Here is a 15482-nt window from a genome sequence, read left to right as displayed (position 1 = left end):
CAGACAGACAGACAGACAGACAGACAGACAGACAGACAGACAGACAGACAGACAGACAGACAGCGAGACGGCATTGATTTGTCTACCGCGTTCGATGGAGTCCCATTCATTATTGCATTTTTCCCGGCAGAAAAAAATACTTCTATTAATAAAACATGGACCTTTCTCAACCTCTCCTGTTTCAGTGTCCTTTTGAGTTTCCCCTCTACCCCTCCCCTCCCACAACGGGAATTCGGTAGATACTGCCATCGTCGTCATCATCATCATCCAAACCATTCATATTCACGATATTCCTAGTCACCAATGTCAACATCTGAAAGACGGCTGCTCCTTATGCGCCAGATGGACTATCAGCGGAATTCGCATGTCTCCCCCTTCGTGGTCACCACGACCACAGGGCACACGAGACTGCCGCTCGAGGCGATGTACGACTTCTGTCTGAAAGGCTGCGCCATGTACATCACGGCACCGCTGGGACAAGGCTCCCCCCTCAGTCTCACGCAGCATGACCTGCTCGCCATGTTCGACCATCTCTGCGAGAGGATCGACTGGGACGCCCACCCGGATGCCGTGCTGGGCGATTTCCCATGCAAGTTCCTGGCCTGCTCGGCGCCGGACAGCCCGAGAGAGATCGCCGAGATCCTAGAAACGCACCGCAGCATCTGCTCGCAGATCCGTGCGCGGCAAGGCGAGCTGGATGCGGAGGACGCTGCGACGCCAGGTGCCAATCCGGCCCAACACGCGCGCTATCGACTGCATCCGCTCTTCCGGGCGCTGCTCGTCATCATGGACAGGCCCGATTGGCACGAGCACGAGGTGCAGCTCGTCCGCACGGGCGACGATGACGACCTCCGGTGCGGGCCCATCGACTTTGACCCCTTGCGCTTCGATTTCTACGTCGACGACGAGGGGGACATCCTCCGGGGGAACTTTAAACGGGTCATGTCGTTGATTATGGATTGGAAGCAGCGGGAAGATGATGCTAGATAATAGCATCTACAGCACGAGTTGGCGAGTTTCTTTGGGACGGATCTTGATCACTATTAAGCGCGTCTTATTAAATAATACCTTGGATCTTGATACCCATGTTATGTCGGTTATATCTACCTGTCTGTCTCGGTGTTTATCCACTCAAGCTTGCTTGAATCCAGCGATCGATGATGAAGATGACAAGATTAATGATAATACGACGAAGATGACAAGATGAGCAGCTAATGATATGAAGAAGTTGACGATGACGACGATATGAGCAGCTGACGATATGAGAACCCAATAATGTGATGAAGGTTTGAAGCTGATGATGCAGATCTCATACAATGCAAAGAGAAAAATAAAAGACGAAAAGATAAAAAAGATGATAATGTTCACACATATAATTTCAATGCCGTATACGCATGCATGCATATTTATTCACTATGTACGTAAATACATATATAGATACATACATACCCCTTCGAAGACCGTGCTGCTATATCCGATCATATACCATAGGATATAATAAGTCGTACGTGTGCTACTTACGACAGCAGTGTGCGTGCGTATGTGGGACAACGTGATCAGAAACACTGTCTCTTTCTTGTTTCTCTCTCTCACGCGCACGTCCTCGCGTCCAAAGCTGAGATATCCTTTTGCATTCCATTCAGATTCAGAGGGGGGGGGGGGGTATCACAGACACATTTTCTGTTTTGTAAATTGTTGTATCTTTGAAAAAAAAGGAGGAAAAAAAAGAAAAGGCAACCCTCGATCGATAGACCTTCCCACCAAACCGAACCAAACCAACCCAAACCCTGCCCTGGTGGGATGGTGTGGGTATAGTCCAGAACCATCAATCGATCACATCGTAATTTCTATAGCCCTCACGAAGCTGCTCATCTCTCTAATGCTAACGGTAATGCTGGATTGGATTGGATGTTGTGGCGATGATGGATGATGGATATGGATATGATGCAGGCAGGCAAGCCATGGCTCCTGACGGAAATATGCAGAAGAAGAAGAAAAGGAAAAGATGACCGAAGGAATCAGAATGCCGACGCAAGAAGACAGAGTCCGGAATAATCTGGCCCGTCCGTTGAAGATAAATCGCTTCGAGACGAAGAAGATGAAGAAAATGCAAGATGGAAATAAAGGCCGGACCGAAACGCCATGCAGATCGACATGATGCAAGTTGATTCGCGTGGTCATTGAGACGAGAGGTGGAAGTAGGGTTGCTGATGGTGGGAGCAGGCGTGTGGTCGTAAGAAGTGGTTAGAAGATGGTGATGGAGAATCTGTCATATTCCCAACCACCACTTCATCCGCTCATACACATAAAAGCTGGTCGCAACCATCGGCACCACCTTCAAATACCCAATGGTCAACCCGACCCAAAACCCACGGAAGCCTTTCTCCAGCCAGATCTTGCGAGCTGTTTCGGCCATGTTAAGTCGATGGCCGTCGCCTACCGCGCCACCGACCTGCATGCGCCGCCGGATCACCTCGAGTGGATATGCTGACGTCTGCGAGATCAGACCGGCCAGAGCGCCGGAGAAAAGTTCGGCGGAGGCCGTGAGTTGAGCGCGGCCTTTGCCCCGCTTCTGTCTGGAGGAGGTTTCGGAATTGGGAATCGTCGTGTAAGGAGCGAGACTCGGTAGACGGAGCAGGTCGCCAATGGTGTCATGGGTCAAGAACGACATGCCTGCATATGGAATCATGCCGACAACCGTCGCAGTGAAACCGCGGTAGAAGTTAGCGAGGCCAGATCGAGGAGTAACGGCATTGATGGAGGATGACACTGTTTGGGCGGTGGCCATGGCCGGAGAAGTTGCAGGCTGTGCCGCGACAGGTCTTGACGATGCCTGTTCATGGTAGATCTGGCGGCAGATGGTGGTGAACGATGAGCGGGAATTATGTTTGGTCTCAAAGGCCAATCGCACACGGATCACCTCGAGAGGATATGTGAAAAAAACCGACGTAACACCCGCCAGACTCCCCGAGATGAGCCGGCGAAACGGCGTCTCCTTGTCCCGCGAGGGAATGACGATTGCCCGGATCTGCTCGTAGGCCAGGAACTTGATGGCGGCGTAAGGGAAGATTCGGAGCAAGGTGGCCGAGTGACCCTTAAACAAGCCCCGGACCCCTTCGTGACGTTTGATATCTCGTATCGCCAAAGCCAGCCCAGACCAGCTTCCGGAATACTTGGCAAACTCCGGGTTCGACGCTTGAAAGAGAATCTTGACGCGGTCCAACGGGGCTACGACCGTTTTCGCCTGAAGAACCTGTCAGCCCAAACCAAATCTAACAAAGAGTTGATGAAAGACAACTACTCACCGCACAACCCGCAATACCCCCCGCCAATCCACTCCGTATGACATAGTCTGCGCTCCGCTTGTCCCTCGGGCTGACGTCTCCGGTGACATCCTTGCGTACTGACCCCCGCGACCCATCATGTTCTGGCTCCTGGAGTTTCTCTGATCCTGCGACATCGACTGCAGACCTATTCGACGTCGTAGAGGGTAGGGCTGTCCGTCTGGCTTCCTCCATTAGCATTACGCTATCCGACTGCGGAGACGATCCCTCCGCCTGTCGACTCGATTCGACCTGAATGATGGGGGTATAGTTGAGGATGGCTGATGGAGCAGCGTGCACATGATCTGGAGGCGTATTTGTCATGCGTATGGAAAAGGTGTTCCCAGCTATGACCTGGTCTGGTTTTCTCGCTGAAGAGATACACACTCCCGTCAGCTGGTGGCGGCGGTGGTGATAGGATCGATCAATCGTTCTCGGAAATCGGACTCGGCTATCGAGTATCCGCGGCCATCGGGGCAACACAGGACAAAACCTGTCGGCTAGAATAGAAAGAAGATACCAGATAAAAGCGAATGTATTACTAGGTAGCGATAGAAACAGCGTCGACAGCAATAAAACTAGACTAGGAGAGAGCCTTCCAAGGAAGAAGCAAGTGGAGATGGGGTTAACTGCCTTTCTGCTTTTGACGTTTTCTGGGGTTCGGAAAGTCGCGGCGATAACCGACCCCGTGACTGCGATGAATCTTTACCCACCGAAACGCTGCCGATACAGGTTCGATACCCACTGCCACCGCCCAATTTTACTGCCTGTACCAGTGTGTAACAGGCCTGTTACATCACGTGTGCCAGATGGTTCCGATGCATGCGCCACAGGCACGAGGTGGCTAAGGTAATCATCGCCACAATGTTAATAACACAATGTGAATAATCATGGCAGTCCAGCAGGGTATTAACTTAAAAGGGAAATTATCACAAGAGAATTTAATTTAAAATCGATTTGAAGTATATTATTTTTCCTCCACGAAGCTATCTACCAACGCAGCATAAGGTGGAGGACATCTATCAGCTAGAAGAGATCTAACAAGATTAAATAGATGGAGTGCCGTATGTAGTCACCTCAACAACCTCGAACAGAGGTCGCTTCAAGTCGCTTTAAACACGCCGCCATTGTGGCCTGCCGGTTGTCGCCAAACAATACTATGATGCCCGCAATGCCTGCAACACCACCACAGAACAAGATATCTATTCATCCTAGAGAAAACAAAGCCATCCAGTAGACCCAAGGTTGCAACCCCAAACACCGTCCAGCTGGTGTCAGCCAATCATGCTATACGTGTTAGCCACCGTACTCTATGCATATACTGCCCTTGCAAGAATATGAACTTTTGGAAAAAGGAAAAGATCCAGAAAGAAAACGTCTCGTGAGTCCCATAGCTCATGCACGTCAAAAACACATCGAATCAGAGGGCATGCATCGAGCGTGCATCGACAAACCAAAGGAAAAAATCAAGGGGAAGTAATTGACAGACTGGTGGCACTGGACATTAGAAATTGTACCGCGTGCCTTGTCTCGTCAGTGGCTTCCCCTGCTTGTTTGTCGCCTTGATCTCCCTCGGTTCGTCTGTGACCCTCTTTGCCCGCTTCGTCGGCCGCGAAGCATCCACGTGGAGGTGGCCATTCTCCGACAGCGCCATCGTGTTCCTCCACCTCAGACATCGGTGTTTCCGGTCATCCACATATGTCTTGGTTCGTGTCGACATCCGTTTCGTGGGAGCCTCCTCCGACTCGGCGCGTTCAGCAGTCTGGGCGAGGTACTCCTTGCGGTTGTTCATGTATTTGACGATGTTGTCTCGGTGCAGCTGAAGTTCCTTGCGCAACTTGAGCTCCCGGACGCCGCGCGTATCGAGCCAGCTGATCAGCTGATCCACCGACTCCGGATCATCGTAGTAGCCCCAGTGGCGCGCATCCGGAAGACTCGTCGGCCCTTCCTCCTTCTTCTTGCGCTCGGAGGGAGTGATCTGATGTCGCTTCGCATATTGCTTCTTTTCATCCTCGGGCAGGTCGATAAAGCCCTCGCGCTCCATGTCATCAGGGCCTTGCACCCACAATCGACCGTTGGCGTATTTCGCATCCGCCGTAGAACTGCTGGGCAGGCCCTCATACGGCATCGCGTTCCGTTCAAACCACCAGTACCGGTTGCAGAAACGGTCCTTCCCCAGACATCTCGTCCGCGGGCAATCCGCCTCCCTAAGATCATTATCGAGGGTGGCAATCTCCTCTTCCAAAGAGGCGATCTTTGCCTCCACGTCTTCGATCTTTTTCAATACCCGTTGATATTGTTTGGAGCCTTTCGGTTGCTTCGCCAACTGTTCCTTACGCTCCCGCTCTTCCTCTTGTCGGCGTTTCCGCTCGAGAGCCCGGTCCAATCCACCACGGAGCGAAGGCCCGCGAGGTTCCTCGTCTTCGGTGTCCATGACTTGTTCAGATTCATCGTCCACGGCTGTTGTGTCCACGGCTGGCGTCTCGCCATCCACCCCTGCTGTCTTGGAGTCGGCGGGGGCAGGAGCATCAACATTTGGTGACGGTGACGGCGATTTCTCTGGTTCAGGTTGGAGTGCCTTTTTCTCAACCTGAAGCTTCCGTAACTCCTCAAACCTGAACAGTCAAGCTAAAGTGAGCAGAAAAAGTCATGCAATGAAGAAACTGCAAGGGGTTAACTCACGCTGCCTTGCGAGCCCGCTGATATTCAATCTTTTCTTTGCGGAGCTCTGTCATCTGATTGCTGCATTCCTCCAGGTAGTTCTTGATGGCCTTAGTCTCCAGACTGAGCATACATATAATCTGGAGGGCCTGAATACGCAAGTTGACATCGAGGGTTGCATATTGCGCGCGTGCAGTTTCCTGTGTGGGTTCTGCATCCAGAGGAGCCAAATGCTTCAAAATCTCTTCACAGACTTTTTCCATCCGTGGGCGAACAGACAATTGATGTAACAGGCCGACCATGATCATCTCCCATCCACCGTTCCGGAAATCCCTTTTTCGCAAGCGATCAATCCATCCATAGTCCCCAAACATCTCCGCAGCTCGGTGCACCTTGAGTTCGGCTGTGTTCGAGCGGCTGCGGCGTCCTTGTTGTGCTTTCAAGTTGGCAGCCTCGGCTTTGGCCAAACTACTCCGCGTGGTCATCCTGGTGACGACCGGTTCGGGTTCCGGAGTCGGTTCTTCTTCCTCTTCTTCCTCAGAGCCCGACTCATCCGATTCCTCCTGCGGAAGATCCGGTAGTGATACCTGGATCGCCCCCTCGTCGTCTTTCTCCGCGTTGACTAGCTTCTTGAGGACCGCACAATGGATCTCGACAAATAATTCACAATCGACCTCCTTGGAGGACCACCGCATGGCTTGCACAAAATCATCGAAGGTAAACGAGTCCAGCTGGAATACCTCGCAGTACACATTAAGCGTATTCCAGGTCTCCAGGAATAGGCTCACCGATTCAGGTTTGATATCACCTTGTAACAGCTCTTCGTCGCCAGCAAAGCTTGATGGATCATCCAGAGCAAACTTAAGAGGCGGTCGAGGCTTTCGATCTGGAGTGAAAGTGATTTCCAAATCTTCAATCGGGTACTTGATCGGAGGAGGTGGTGGTGGCTTGGGAGGCTCGGCCTTGATGACGACCGTAGGAACGGCTACCGTCTTCTTGTCGGCTTCAGGGTCCTTGGCAGGACGGGCGGGTCCGCCAACAGGCTGTTTGTTAATGACGAAGGAGGGGTTTCCGTTCAAAGAACGTTGATACTCAAGGAACTGCTCTGCCTTGCTTCTGGCGAGCTCTTGCGGTGAGGGTTTGGACTTCTGTCCTTTGCCTGCTGCCGGCTTGAGCTCCGGTAACCGCTGCGACGAGAAAAAGCCGAAGTGACCCTCCTGATCCGCTTTCTTCATCGCCTTCTTCTCTGCGACCCGGGCTCCGTACTGCAAATGCTTGGGAACTTCCGTGTCGATCTTGTATTCTTCCGCGATGGGGGGTTTCACCAACCAGGGGGCGCCGCTCCACGATTCCCGAGTGACCGTATTCTTGATGAAGGCGCGCAGCATCTGTTTCGAAAAAGTCTTCCGGTCGCGCGTGATGTGATCCTGGTCGAGCAAAGCTTCTTCGTTGGTGCGATCCAGAATTTTCACCAGGTACCTAGCATAAGCCTCTGATTTGACGGCGCCATCCGGATAGTACTGTCGGGGGAAATTCGCCTTGTCCCTAATTATGCCATGTAGACGCTGGCCGCCCTCTAGCAGAATAACGACTTGTTCACCCGGATAGAAATCTTGCTTGAAATCCTGCGTGCGGTCAGATAAGAGTCGGGACGGACTGTAGTAAGTCGCATCTACTCACTTCATACACTTCATCCACTACACCGTGCGTGCGATTGTCAGTCATTGAGGTAACACAAAAAAAAAAAAAGGAACAAGCTCATATGGTGCCTACCCAGATGGTCGATTCTTGAGACGGTTGAAAATTGAACCCTTCGCAGAATGGGCTCCTTGAGAGCGTCTGGAAACGCGTTGTTGAGTTCTCGAGACTCCTCCATCTGATGCAAGTAGATTAACATATGCAATTAAGAGACCGATAGCGGAAAGAAATGAGTCGACGTACTTCACTCTGCAAAGCTTCAAAGAATGTTAAACCCGAGTGGCCTGTAATCTCGCAGATAAACCGGCGTTGCTTGTAGAAGTCCATCCGTTGGAGATACGACTCGTAGCTTGTGAAAACCTCATTGGTCTCGGGAATGACCCAAACCTGTATACCATTGACGATGAGCCGGAAATCCCCAACCAAACAGCAATCAACGAAAGAATTGTACGTGCCTCGGAGCTGTCATCTTCAATTGTAGGCCGTGGGAGGTACTGGACAGGTTTCCGCTTGAATAGCACCTGTTCGACAATGTTATTCCCGTCCATTGTTACCGTGTGGTCTCTCCAGGGTCGGTTGATCTCCATACCATGATCCTCTGCCGGTGGAAGGCCCGCGTCTGGCCACCATAGACCGGGGAAGGCGCGTACGCAAACTATGAAATCTGCGGAACCACCAGTTAGATAAGAATAAAGTCCGGAGTTGTGATATGTAAACGGCAGTGAAGAACTTGAGAGCAATAGTGGTTGACGCGGACAACTGCCTAGATCTCCCCCACGTGCGCGGATCGACCATGGCCGCTAGAGAGTGGGCGGAACAAAGGAGAAGCGAAATGGGAAGCTGTCGCGACTGTTCCGGGAACCAGAGATTCGTGGAGGTGATTGCATACGGGGAAGAAAGGTGGAAGCGAGCAGGAGAGTGCTTACTTGGAAAGCGCGTCGTGATATATCAAGAATCCAACCTCTTAGACTAAAATGTTGCCGTGACGATGGCGGGCAAATAATAGCGGATCCGTTGTGTTAATAGTATATCTCGCGTCGAGATCGAACTATATATCTGACCAGATGCGAGCGGGGTGGTCAGATGGATGAGACGCGTGTGGTGGTGGAAGGAAGGCGGAGACGAGGTGGGCAGAGGAAGTCGGATCCGGGGGAGAAGAAGAGGAAGAAGACGAGAAGGAGAAGGAGGAGGAGGAGAAGAAGCGGCGGCGGCTTTCGACCTCGCCGAGAAGATCAGTCCGCGAGTGGTGGAGGCCGGAGGGAGGGAGGGAACGGGCCCCCGGGCCAGGCGACGCGCTCATTGGGCCAGACGAGGAGAAGAAAGAAGAGACGTGAAGGTAGTGAGGTCCTGGTCTGCTGGCCGCTGACTCTGCGGCCGTTGGCGGTGCGGGCAACGCGCCGGGGCCGCCAACGTTGAACGACCAGGTACGGACCGCGCCCCAAGTTGACTTGGCTATGACCTTGTCAGTCGTGACCCCCTCCTCTTACCCGCCCTTCAACCCCCCCCGGCTGTTGCCCCAGCCTGCTGCCCTGCCACCCACCCTGACCCGGGCGTTCTTGCACTCGTTCGACTCGTCGGAAGCTGCCTATTTTTCTGAGTGCATATATGATGCTTTTAGACGAGTTTCTGGTGATATAACCTTGCAAGAAGGGACCTCGCCCGGATCAGTCGGACAGCCCTGGTGCGGGAATGACACGACGGGAGGCCTCCTTCGCACTGGGCAATGAGCTCGTCTTAACATTCACAACATAAAAGAGACCAATATACACCCATCTTTCAGAAGGAAGTTCTTTCTTAGAAGCTGTTTCTTTACCTGTTGTATTTCTTGCCGGATGCATCTCGGGGCTCTCGACGTCATCAACTAGGCAGATGGAATAATCGTCCTCTGAAGGCATGGATGCAACTTGTCCACTTGTCTCTAATTAGCATAAAAACTTTATATTATTACCTGGCTGATAAATTTGTCACTGTCTGCTGTCAGTAGTGTTCGTTTGGGAATATTCGATGGGTTTATAGGGCTAGAACGACCTCTGATCCATATGGCATCCTATCCACTTCTTTACACAAAGATGGCCTGAATACTCTTGGAGAGTTTTCATAATCCTGTTCATATGCCATTTCTTCTTCAATTGCGCCTGTTCTGCCATAATCAGGGATGTTGGCCGTAATCCAGGCATTTAACCCCTATCTTGAGCGAGGTTTGTATCTGCTGCGTGCGTTCTGTCGCCAGATAACATTTCTGTCTGGTCTCTTCAATGATGATAATTTAGCACTCCGAAGCTGCCATAATATTTCTTTCTTTTGGTGGGCGTATGTGTTGGCATTTTCAGGCTTCATCTGGTGGTCTGTCTAGGACTCTGCAGTTACAGTGTGCAGTATATATAATATTCACAGACAACCAAAATAGAGTCAACTGAGCCCTCAGCCCTAACTCCTAGTACTATCAATTTATTCTGAATGATAATTCGTCAGGTTTATATGTCAACCCCAACTCAGCATCAAGCATTAGATTTTCTCCGGTGCCCCTATATATATAAATAGCTGGCGTGCACACAGGGCCAATAAATGAGCATACAAACAATGTGTAGAGTTTACCAGCTACATTCATAATATACTGTCTCCTCCTATGATCTGCATTTTTATTCGACCCCATATGTGGTAAATTCCTCTATTCCTTCTATGCGCGCGAGAGAGAGATCTAGACGCAGACAGGGGTCATCTGTCCGATGACATCACAGGGTCTATTTTTTTTAAACGTTCTCACCATCGTCACTAGAATTAAGTCATTAAAAGAAAATAAAAAGTCAGACTGTATATATACTTGATCCCGACACGGTCTGTAAGTAACCCGCCACTGATCTGGCGTTTAATAAAAAAGAGCGCCGTATACTATTACTGTGTACTCTGTGCCTAACATACGCCAGCTAAGCAGGCTTAGTTAGGGTCTGGCTCCCGAAGTCGATTTGATTTTTGATGCAGGTCGGGGACTCGGGAAGGTGTCCACTCGTCTAATCCTATTCGGGACTAGAAATTCCGAGAGAAAGCCGTAAAACAAGGCCCCCTATTGGATTGGTGGACAGCTTTTGCGATGCGGGTCTTCGCGCGCGCGCCACACGCACGACACGTGAAAAATAGAGTACTTAATTTTTTTTTGTTTTGGGTTGGTTTGGTGCAAACAGAGCAAACAGAAAAGGAGTACGTGACGTATCGATTACTGATTTTGGATGCTGTACACACGTGAGGTGTTGCTGTCCAACGTTTGACAAGAACAAAGCAATGCAAATGATCTTTACTGATTTATTTACTTCCCTCTCTAATACAAATCTAGAGACAGATCTAAGCAGTAAAGTAAACCACCATAAATCCAAGCCAACTCCCCACAACCCCCAGAGCCGAGTAGCTGCTCGTGAACATGAGCGGCACAAACTCGTATCGATTCAGGCCAAAGATGAGCTGGTGCACAAGGGAGCAGTACACGATCAGGGGAATGCTAATCGTGATATACAGCAACGAGAATCGGTCCAGCAAGAAGACTCGCGGCCGTTCTGGGACAGGAGCCACTCGGTCAAAAGCAAACAGAAACAGGACCAGCCAGAAGATGGTGTATACCGTCTTGATGGGGAATTCAGCGGCCGTGAAGAGTAACGGGAAAAGCGAGACGTGACCCGCTACTGCCAGCGGTCGGAAGGCGCTAAAATACCGTCGATCCTTCAGGGCAATCAGACTGAAAGGGATGATGATGAGAAGAACCGCCTTCTCATGGACGTGCCAGCCGAACAGGAACGAGGCATATCCACACAGAGTGACCGCACCCACGAACGTATCCCAGTCCGGTCGGAACCACAGCTTTATCAGAGGAAACTAAAGCCTGTCAGTCCGACAGTGCTTTATCTCTGGCGGGGAGAAAAGACCGCTCACCAGTTGGAAGATGAAAGTCAACACAAAAGTCTGCTCCTTAGTGATCTGTGGAAGCACAGCAAAAGAGGTATCTCCCACAAGACCTCGGGTGACACTGCCCAGAGCTTCACGATCCACCGGGAGGCCAAGACGGGGAGCAACTGAGAAAGGAAATGTCAGCAGCGCCAGTGACATCTACTGGGACAGGGAAACATACATGGGATCAACAACCGATCTGTAAACGCGTACATGGCCCAGACATTGGGTGCCCAGTAAGCGTGACATAGGCCCCGAGCGAAAGGGAAAAGCCTCTCTTTCAGCTGAAGCAGCTGACCCCAATGGGCGAAGGGCCCGAACGCCAGTCCAAAGATGCTGAGCACTCCGACACCGAGCTTTATGGCGTTCCCGAATCTGGGCCGGAAAACAGACTTGGGGTCTAAGCAATATGTCCGCAACAGATAAACGAAATATGCGAGAGATAGGTAGAGATAGATATGCTTCAGGCACAGCAGGATGGCAAAGGCGATGCCACTGTAAAGGAGGGTGGATTGCTTGCGCGCCCATACAATTGACAGCACCAAGATTCCATAAAGAAAGCCATTGTACTGGAAATGGATATGGTCGATGATGAGCAGGCCAGGAGACAGCAAGATAGAGAGGCTGGCAATGTGTGCGAGATGCTTGTTGGCAGAAGGTACAGACTTAACGTATCTATGACATCGCCCACATTAGTTCTGATTATTTCCCGCAAACAAGGAAGTCTCGTGCATACCGGCTCAATGCAAAGGCCAAGACCAACTCAGTAAGAATGACCGTTGCCCGCTGAAAATAGACTGTCTGCCAGGAGTCGTAGTTGAGGTTCTTGACAACCAGCATCGCGGGGTCTGCATAGTATGCCAGCTGAGAAAGGAGCCATTCGAAAGCCGCGAAGAACGGTGGATAGTCGAGAGTCCATTCCGACGTTTTCTAATCGCCGTTTCAGACTGGATGGTCTGTGGGAATCTGCAGTATATCTAATCATACCTCATAGTACCATTCCTTGACAGGGAGAGAATGGGTAATGGCGAGCCAATTCCGGTGCACCTCGAAATCCGTCGATTTGCTATTCGCGCGAAATAGATCAGCATCGGAAATATGCCAACATCAGGACTGGATGATTTCTGAAATCAGAGAAATTACGTTGTATACATACTATGCGGGGAAGAGCAGCACCTTGAAGGCTGCTGCAACGAGGGCGCACTGCGCCAATGACGGATAAAACTCAGCCATTGGTAGAGATTCGCATGGCGCAGACAGAGACCAAGGACAAGAAAAGGCGTCCAGGAGATGAACTCGTCCACTTGTCGGAGGAAGCTACAAAATGAAGCCCGCGGAGATCCCGCAATTATTATTGGAGACGTGCAAATCCATTGTCACGTGACCTTGATTTCAGGCCAAGCTGTCAAGAACATTAATTGGCTGGCCGAGCTGTACAGCAAGCCTCGTCCTATGGACATGTCGGACGTTGCAGTCCGCCATACCGTTGCTCTGTCCAATTTGAATATCCAGCACAGCTTTGACGTTTCTCCGTCTGCTGTAGCCATTGCCCGGGAGGTCCGTTTCTGCGTGATTGCTATCGTAGTTGGCTGGATCACCACCCGTGTTGTCTCCGCGATTTCGAAACGGAAAGCTAGTTGACCCCTAACAGTAGGGATCAACAGATTACGCCAATTGATATCACGACAAAGACTTTCAATTCTAACAGTGTTGTTTTTTGGATATCATTGTGAAATTGTTTTTTAGAGCATTGAGTTTGTTTGCAACCTGCACTGATCACCGTTGTCACCTTTTTTCGGCAATTAGCTTGTGTGGAGACGTCTATCGCAATACTGGATCCTACAAGATGAAGTTGCTAGTTTCTCTTGCCTTCTGCATAGCTGCTGCAAATGCGCAGTCAGTCATCGAGAGTTCCAGTTTTGGATATGACAGAAGGTAAATACGACCTCATCCCTTACTGATTGAATTTGACTGGTGTTGACAACCTGTTCTAGGATATCACCCAGCACCGATAGTATCCCTGGCTGGCGTATCAGAGGCGAAGGGCACACGCCTCAAATCGTAAGTGGTCCATCTGCTGGAGATCTCTGTATTGTGGTTAACATGGGCCCAGCTGTCGGACAAGCTTATTCTAACGCCTCCGTATCCTGGAAACGCAAGAGGCTCTGCGTGGGCAGAGAGTGCGTACGTTTTCCCCATCTATTTATACTTTCTCCCCATCTACTTATGCTTTTTTCCCCTCACGTTTGCTAACACATTGCAGTTTCTTCCTTCCTGAATGGACAGCGGAGTTCCATTTCAGAGCCAGTGGTCCGGAAAGGGGCGGTGGTAATTTGCAGCTGTGGTATGTGAAAGATGGCCAGGCCAACATCGGGGCCTCGAGCATCTACACAGTTGGGAAATTTGATGGCTTTGCCCTTACCGTCGACTCGCACGGTGGACGGGTGCGTAGCATGCGTCTACTTTTCTACTTGATTTGATCTAACTGCGTCCAGGGTGGAAGTATTCGCGGGTTCTTGAACGACGGAACGACGGATTATAAAAGTCATACCAATGTCGATAGCCTGGCGTTTGGTCACTGTGCCTACCCGTATCGCAATTTGGGTCGTCCTTCTATTGTGCGGATCAAACAGACAAGGTCGAATTTCGAGGTCACCGTGGACAACAAGCTGTGCTTTCAGACTAACAAGGTAAGCTGATCGTCAGACTTGAAGTCAGATATTTCTAACCTTTGCAAGGTTGTTTTGCCGACCGGTTACACTTTTGGAATAACTGCAGCTACTCCAGACACTCCAGACTCGTTTGAAGTATTCAAGTTTCTGCTGAGATCAAACAATGATCGTAGCCCTCCCGTGCAACAGCAACAGCAACAGCAGCAGCAGCAACAAAGCAACCAGCAGCCGATTAATGGGCGATACAGCTATGACGGAAACGCAGATGATCGCCCCGCTTCGGACTACAAGACATCGGAGCAGCAGTTCGCCGACCTCCACAACCGGCTCCAGTTCCTTAACCATGCCACGAACAACATCTACAAGGAGATCTCTGCTTTGGCCCGCAAGATCGATAGCAACCAGCAGAGCACCGCTTCCAGGGACCAGCTCTCCGCTCTCGACGCTCGTCTTCAACGGATCGAACAAGCCTTGCAGACCCTGCAACGCGACGCCGAAAGCAAAGACTACCGGAACCAATTCGCTCAGCTTCACAGGGCTATCGAAACGTCTCACCTCAGTCTGACGGAAGCGCTGCAGACTTCCCTCTTCCATAGTAAGTCGCAGTCCCACGTGGCCTCTTAATTGACATGCCTTTCCCAGAAATTTTCCCTATCATGGCTCCTATCTGACGTTGCTTTCTCTAGTGATCCACGCCGCCTCTCCACGCATGGGTCTCTTCATCTGCCTCATCATCGCCTTCCAGCTTGTGCTGGCCGGGCTGTACATCGCTTACAAGCGTCGTCGTGCGAACATGCCGAAGAAGTTCCTGTAGTTGTTGAATTGTCTTGCGTCTTGCATATAACCGCCCTGGGCCTTCATATATTTTCTCCGTCATCAATCAATATCAATCAATCATCATCGACGCTCAACGTTCCACACTCCTCTACATGTAAAGAATAGATAGATTAGATGATCTATTTTTCTATGTACGCACTTACTCACTTGTTTCTATATAATCCTATCTAATCTAATCTAATCTATCTGCTGTCCTTCCTGTATGTATGTATGCATTCTACGTCCGTGGTGATTCGGTGAAGATGAAGGAGGTACCTACTGTACTGTACTGTATCTAGCTGGCTAGATAGTCTACTGTCTAGTTGGTCTTCGTTTACCTCACAACATGTGCTTGCTTACTGTCGACGGAGACAATAAA

General features: G+C 50.6%; 5 protein-coding genes across 5 annotated transcripts; 2 read left to right on the top strand and 3 right to left on the bottom strand.

The window, feature by feature from the left end:
• Positions 1-303: 303 nt before the first annotated feature.
• On the top strand, positions 304-990 carry VTN77DRAFT_8297 (uncharacterized protein; the record flags this gene model as incomplete). Its single annotated transcript, XM_069424779.1, has 1 exon — positions 304-990. One exon carries the CDS (start codon positions 304-306, stop codon positions 988-990), a length of 687 nt encoding a protein of 228 aa, XP_069281059.1.
• A 1279-nt stretch (positions 991-2269) lies between these two features.
• Positions 2270-3647, bottom strand: VTN77DRAFT_8296 (uncharacterized protein; the record flags this gene model as incomplete). Its single annotated transcript, XM_069424778.1, has 2 exons — positions 2270-3244; positions 3306-3647. The coding sequence occupies 2 exons, from the start codon at positions 3645-3647 to the stop codon at positions 2270-2272; spliced, it is 1317 nt and encodes a 438-aa protein (XP_069281058.1).
• Positions 3648-4827: 1180 nt separating this feature from the next.
• VTN77DRAFT_8295 (uncharacterized protein) lies at positions 4828-8274 on the bottom strand (the record flags this gene model as incomplete). Its single annotated transcript, XM_069424777.1, has 7 exons — positions 4828-5938; positions 6006-7609; positions 7665-7681; positions 7758-7860; positions 7926-8069; positions 8138-8203; positions 8272-8274. 7 exons carry the CDS (start codon positions 8272-8274, stop codon positions 4828-4830), a joined length of 3048 nt encoding a protein of 1015 aa, XP_069281057.1.
• Positions 8275-11018: 2744 nt separating this feature from the next.
• Positions 11019-12848, bottom strand: VTN77DRAFT_8294 (uncharacterized protein; the record flags this gene model as incomplete). The annotated part of the gene is made up of 6 exons (XM_069424776.1): positions 11019-11543; positions 11601-11740; positions 11797-12290; positions 12352-12545; positions 12603-12681; positions 12772-12848. The coding sequence occupies 6 exons, from the start codon at positions 12846-12848 to the stop codon at positions 11019-11021; spliced, it is 1509 nt and encodes a 502-aa protein (XP_069281056.1).
• A 613-nt stretch (positions 12849-13461) lies between these two features.
• VTN77DRAFT_8293 (uncharacterized protein) lies at positions 13462-15101 on the top strand (the record flags this gene model as incomplete). The annotated part of the gene is made up of 7 exons (XM_069424775.1): positions 13462-13550; positions 13610-13676; positions 13729-13799; positions 13879-14059; positions 14111-14305; positions 14354-14882; positions 14974-15101. 7 exons carry the CDS (start codon positions 13462-13464, stop codon positions 15099-15101), a joined length of 1260 nt encoding a protein of 419 aa, XP_069281055.1.
• Between the last annotated feature and the right edge of the window lie 381 nt (positions 15102-15482).

This window comes from Rasamsonia byssochlamydoides (assembly GCF_041956645.1).
Source record: "Rasamsonia byssochlamydoides strain NRRL 3658 unplaced genomic scaffold VTN77scaffold_7, whole genome shotgun sequence".
Taxonomy (NCBI): domain Eukaryota; kingdom Fungi; phylum Ascomycota; class Eurotiomycetes; order Eurotiales; family Trichocomaceae; genus Rasamsonia; species Rasamsonia byssochlamydoides.
The sequence above is the reverse complement of the archived record's forward strand: the minus strand, read 5'-3'. Positions and strand labels throughout refer to the sequence as shown.